Genomic DNA, 5,473 nt, shown 5'->3' with positions numbered 1-5,473 from the left:
ATTTGGAGAGCGAGCGTTAATTTGTAAAAAGAGAAAAATTGTTATTAAAGTGTTTTATTAAAGAAATATAAAAATGTTACCAAAAATATACAGACAAAAAATAAAAGAAATATATATATATATAGACATCATTTTGACACACAACTTGAGATTTAAAAGTTAATTTCTACTTTTATTGTGTCAAAAAAAAAAAGTTTCTGCTTTTACATTTATGAAAGCTTGAATTTGAGGTGAAATTAATAGTAATACAAATGGACAGAAACCATTATAATATTTGTTTATATAATCTCTTTCCCAGTATATTTTTACCCTCATTCTTGGTTTGAACATGGAGAAGAATTGGATCAAATTGAAAGAAAGGGGCAACAACAACAACAATAACAAAAAAAAACAAAATATTTACTTGTAGTAACTATTTTTTATTTCTCTTTCAACTAATCATTTTCTTTTATCCAAATAATTTACTTTAATTATCCATCTATCCATAAATACACTAAAGTCATGAAAGTCACAAAATTCAAAAACACCTCTATTGAGTAATGCCCGAGTCGCAGCATCAAGGTCTGAGCCGAATTGAGCAAAGTCGCCGGCCAATATGAGTGAGGACTTGCTCAGCTTTTATTTCTTCTTTTTAATATGTATAAAATTAAGTGAAATATTAATACATTATTAAAAAAAGAAAGTGACAAATTTTCAATTAGTTAGTTTTTTAGATGAAAAAATTTGAATTACTTAAATGTTAGAGTGGAATAGGGTAATGAGTGAGAGAGAATTTATAATTAAATAAAGGGTTATGCTAACCGGTGCCCCCGGGGCACTGGTTAAGGAAACCAAAAAAGGAAATTTTTAAATTGAAAATAATACTTTTTAGACTTTCGAGGCGTTGACTGCACAAAGTTCAATGTCATATTACTATATTTGTTTCCTTAAACAGTGCCCCGGGGGCACTGTTTAGCATTTTCCTTAAATAAAATAAATATAAATAAAGAATAGAGAAGAACATAATAATAGTACTTGGTATGAAGGGATTTGGCTTCTACTACTTCCATTACACTTGTAAGCTTTCTACTTCCTTCACATTCCTTCTCTTTCTCTTTCTCTTTCTTTCTTTTTGTGATATGTGTACTTTCTTGTTATTGCTTCATTTAGTACCGACATGACTCCAATCTATTTGGGTTTATATGTTTCTTTGTAGAAACCTATGATATGCTACACATTCTTCTCCTTTTCATTTTACCAATCATTTTGATATGTTAGTTTTTTTCTCTCATTTTCATTACTTCTTCTTCTTCTTCTTCTTCTTCTTCTTCTTCTTGGAACTAATAAAGGGTCTTGTCAATTCTATCATTCATTCATGAGCTTGACTTCACTACTCTTTTTGTTTATCTTGGAGTATAAATCTATTTTTGGTATCACGGTGAATATGTCAGAATTACGATGATTCACGTGATTTTACAGAAGTTACAGATCGTGTACGTAGCTTTTGAAATATCATGGTATATCATTGTGATTCTGACACATCCACCGTAATACCAAACATACACTAAATATTTTTACTTTTCTCATTTTACTTGTCTCTTTAGCTTCATTTTCATGTCTTCTATACTAAAATAAGTAATGGATGTTGAAGTTTTAGTTTTGATGCTTGTTTTCACTTTAGCTCTTTTTTCTTGATGTTGATATTGAAGAATGAATAAAAACTAAGGTGGTAGAACAATAGATATAGATATCAGTTATAAATGGGTAGAGAACAAGAACAAGTTTTTTTTAATGCATTTAAACAACTAAATTTGGACAACTTCTGCGACAACTTTTTATGTGGACACAATTTCAATATGTGGTTAGTTATATTCGGTAAATAGTTAATTGATATATCATGTGTCAAAACTCATTAATTAATTAATTAATTAATCATGACTTTCGACGTGATTAACCACAATTTTTTCAATCGTTCAATTACATGTAAATTTGAAGGAGCCACAATTTTTGATATATCTATATTTATTAACCATCTACTAAACTTAATTAACCCTTTAGTCCTCTTTGTTGGAAAGTTTGTTGTTTATAACTTTGAACTTAGTGTTATTTATTAACTTGTGTTGGTAACAAGTTTTTCTATCTTTTTTGCTTGAAGGAAGTAGTTAAATTTGGATAATTTTGGAAGCTAGAGATAGATATGGCTATGCAACCTGTTTACCTTAGAGAACATGAAGGTGTTGGACAATATTCTTCTGTGAATTCAGCTCCATGGTGGAGTAATGCCTTTGGATCACAATCTGTTTATGGAGGAGAGTCTTGTGGTCAAATGAAACCATTTTCATTGGAACTTTCCAACTACATAGATCAACTTGCTCCTACTAAGCACTTGGCAAGAGGTGTTGAACAATTGTTTGATAAAGGACATCATACAACTAATCAATTTACCATCTTTCCAGGTACTTACTAAGCTCAATATAATTTTTTATAGATGTCTATTTCTTTTCTTTTTTTTTTCACCACCAGTATCCGGCCCACTAGACCGCCTAATTTGATTTGTGGGTCAGTTAGGACATCAAATGGTTTCATCCCCTTCCCGATCACAGTTGCGGGGGATTGAACCGTGATCTTCCCTACCAAGTCTAGCATGATGGAAGTCTATGTTAGTTGCATAATTTAATACTCTTGTATTTGGTTTTGCATTGAAAAAATTTATTTTGAATGGATTGATTTTGTTAAGTAGATTTTGGAAATTAATGAGTTAAATGTAAAGTTATTTAAGTTTGGATATGTTCGTGTAAAATTTAGCTGAACAAAAAAATAAATTTAAGACTAAATATCATCTGTAGAAGCAAAAACTCCAAATTTTAGCTTCAAATCGGGATCAATTATGAGTCAAAATTATTTTTGAAGTCATAATCTATTCTACTTGAACACATTCATATATGTCAAAATCAATTCCTTTTTAAAATCCAAACATGTCAAAATCAATTCTACATCTCTAGAACCAATTTTGTCACATTCAAAGTGGAAATCAATCATACACTATTGAGTGGTTGAAATTATTGTGACAATTATGTAACTGATTGATATTAGAAATACTAGTCTTCATCCAATGTTTTGCCTTTAAAATTTGGGAGATCAATATCATGGAGCTGGTATACATTAAAGAAACATGTCATTGATATTATTTGCATGTCCTTGAATAATCGAAATTCTATATAAGTAAACAATCATTTTGGTCTTTGATTGTGTCAAACGCTAGTCGTTGAATGTATCAGAATTACAAAAAATCTTCAAATGTGTCTTTTCTTAATGAGTTTGTCCTCGAATATGTCTTTCATTGGTTAGTTTGGTCCTTGAATGTGTCTTCTGTTTGTCACACTCGGTGATATTTTTCGTAATTTCAATACATTCAAAGTCCTTGAAATTTTGCTACATTAGACATTTGAACTTTCCTATGTCTGACCATTCAGAAATTTCTCCTTTAGATGACTGTAAGATGTCTCTTGATGCACAAACTCATCAGGCAACCTTATCACTGCAATCATCATTTTCTGCTGAGCCGCATAATCGTTTCGAGCTAGGGTTTAACCAACCTATGGTAAGACTTCTCGCAAAACTATCCCTTCGATTTTTCGTATATTATTTGTGCTGAACATAAACTGATTATGTTTATTATCCTTTCCTTGCTATAGATATGTGCTAAATATCCATATATGGATCAGTTTTATGGGCTGTTCTCGACTTACGGACCTCAAATTTCGGTTTGTCTATACCTCAACTATATATTCTCTTAATCTTTATAAATCATATGAAATGTCTATAAATACTTGAATGGGAATTTGTTTTATTTGTGCACAGTGTATTTGCTTACATGAGAAAGCCAGAAATCTGTTTACAACTATATCTTGTTAGTATTCTTCTAAATCTTTCAAATGTAACCAAGTTGATTATGAAATTTGATGTTAATGAGTTTTAGGCTTTATGAATTAATTTCAAGACAAACAATGAAAGGATAAAATGAGAATAAAATTGAAACACAATAAACTTATAGCCTTAAAGTTTTTGGATATAATCAAGTTCTGCTTTTAGTTATATTTATTTATCTTTTGCAAATCTTTCACCAATATGTATCCGTATTCAATAAATTAGGGACGTATCATGCTTCCGCTTAGCATGACATCTGATGATGGACCGACTTATGTGAATGCTAAGCAGTACCATGGAATCATCAGGCGCCGGCAATCTCGTGCCAAAGCTGTGCTTCAGAATAAACTGATAAAGCGAAACAAGGTATGTGATTAAATGTTTTACATCCTTTGAAATAGTATTTTTTTCGTTTAAGCATTTTTATGATACCTATATTAAGGTTTTTGTATTTGTCTTTCAGCCATATATGCACGAATCTCGTCATCTACATGCAATGCGGAGGCCAAGAGGATGCGGTGGTCGCTTCTTGAACACAAAAATTTCTACTGATGGAAATGGAAAAACCGGGAGTGAGATGAAGAAAAAAACCGGGGGCGGCCTACAACTGCAGTCCAGTGCTTCACAGAGTTCTGAAGTCCTGCAATCTGAGGTTGGAACTTTGAATTCGTTGAAAGAGACAAATGGAGGCAGTCCAAATGTCTCGGGTTCGGAGGTGACTAGTATGTATTCACAGGGAGGTCTTGATAGCTTTGCTGTCAATCATATCAGATCTTCTGTCCACTCATTGGGAGACATGGTCGATACTGGACACGGTATCGTCATGCCAACAAAATGGTTTGCAACAGCTGTCACTGGCAGACAGCTGTTGCAACCTTAAAATTTAATACGGAAAGGAAACAAGTGGATTTGATGCAATGTGAAATTTTTTGCACCAAATCCATTCTTTCCGAGACTAGATGAAGAAGCTATGTCGCAGTTTCTTATGTTTACTGCGACAAATCTAGTTCCGGAAGACTACTTCTCCATCTGGTGCTCAGGCAACTCATTCTTGGCTTGTGTTTTGGCAACTCATCCTTGGCTTATCATATCATATATTTAGTAGTATTTTCTGTCTTTCTGCACAGACTCGCCGCGGCATTGCTAGACATGCTAATGGCTTGGTATCATGATGCAGTTAACTATGATGTGTCTGTTTGTGTTACAATAAGAACATGCATTCTAGGTTACATGTATGTGTGTGTGTTTAATCTTTGTCTACTAGTTGTGGTGTTTTGTAATGGATTTCTGACTTTATGGATCAATTAATGTATTGTACGTTGTAACTCTACTAAGAAATGTCTATTTTATTTCTCTCCGGCTGAGCTGATTTAGGTTTTTTACATGGAACATGTGCTCAACAATTTCCAAATACAAAACTAGGTGAACTTCTTAATAAACTATGAAGCACATACACAGACACGGACATTGGACACGACACGAACACTGACACGTCGATACCGACGATAATTTGGAGAAAAAAAAAACATAATTCATTTTAATCATAAGTAGGCATGACAATGGGACG

General features: G+C 32.5%; 1 protein-coding gene across 5 annotated transcripts; it reads left to right on the top strand.

The window, feature by feature from the left end:
- Nucleotides 1–969: 969 nt before the first annotated feature.
- On the top strand, nt 970–5,260 carry LOC123902956 (nuclear transcription factor Y subunit A-10-like). Of its 5 annotated transcripts, none has more exons than XM_045952799.1 (6): nt 970–1,056; nt 2,135–2,435; nt 3,468–3,580; nt 3,675–3,743; nt 4,132–4,272; nt 4,370–5,260. In XM_045952799.1, the coding sequence occupies exons 2-6, from the start codon at nt 2,177–2,179 to the stop codon at nt 4,784–4,786; spliced, it is 999 nt and encodes a 332-aa protein (XP_045808755.1). In that variant the 5' UTR covers nt 970–1,056; nt 2,135–2,176; the 3' UTR covers nt 4,787–5,260. The 5 variants fall into 5 exon arrangements, with proteins under 5 accessions (XP_045808755.1, XP_045808750.1, XP_045808754.1 ...); XM_045952794.1 differs by having other exon boundaries at nt 3,453–3,580; nt 4,370–4,932; XM_045952798.1 differs by lacking the exon at nt 970–1,056 and adding an exon at nt 1,081–1,252 and having other exon boundaries at nt 2,142–2,435; nt 3,453–3,580; nt 4,370–4,932.
- Nucleotides 5,261–5,473: the final 213 nt, after the last annotated feature.

Source organism: Trifolium pratense, linkage group LG1 (assembly GCF_020283565.1).
Source record: "Trifolium pratense cultivar HEN17-A07 linkage group LG1, ARS_RC_1.1, whole genome shotgun sequence".
NCBI classification, from domain to species: domain Eukaryota; kingdom Viridiplantae; phylum Streptophyta; class Magnoliopsida; order Fabales; family Fabaceae; genus Trifolium; species Trifolium pratense.
The sequence above is the reverse complement of the archived record's forward strand: the minus strand, read 5'-3'. Positions and strand labels throughout refer to the sequence as shown.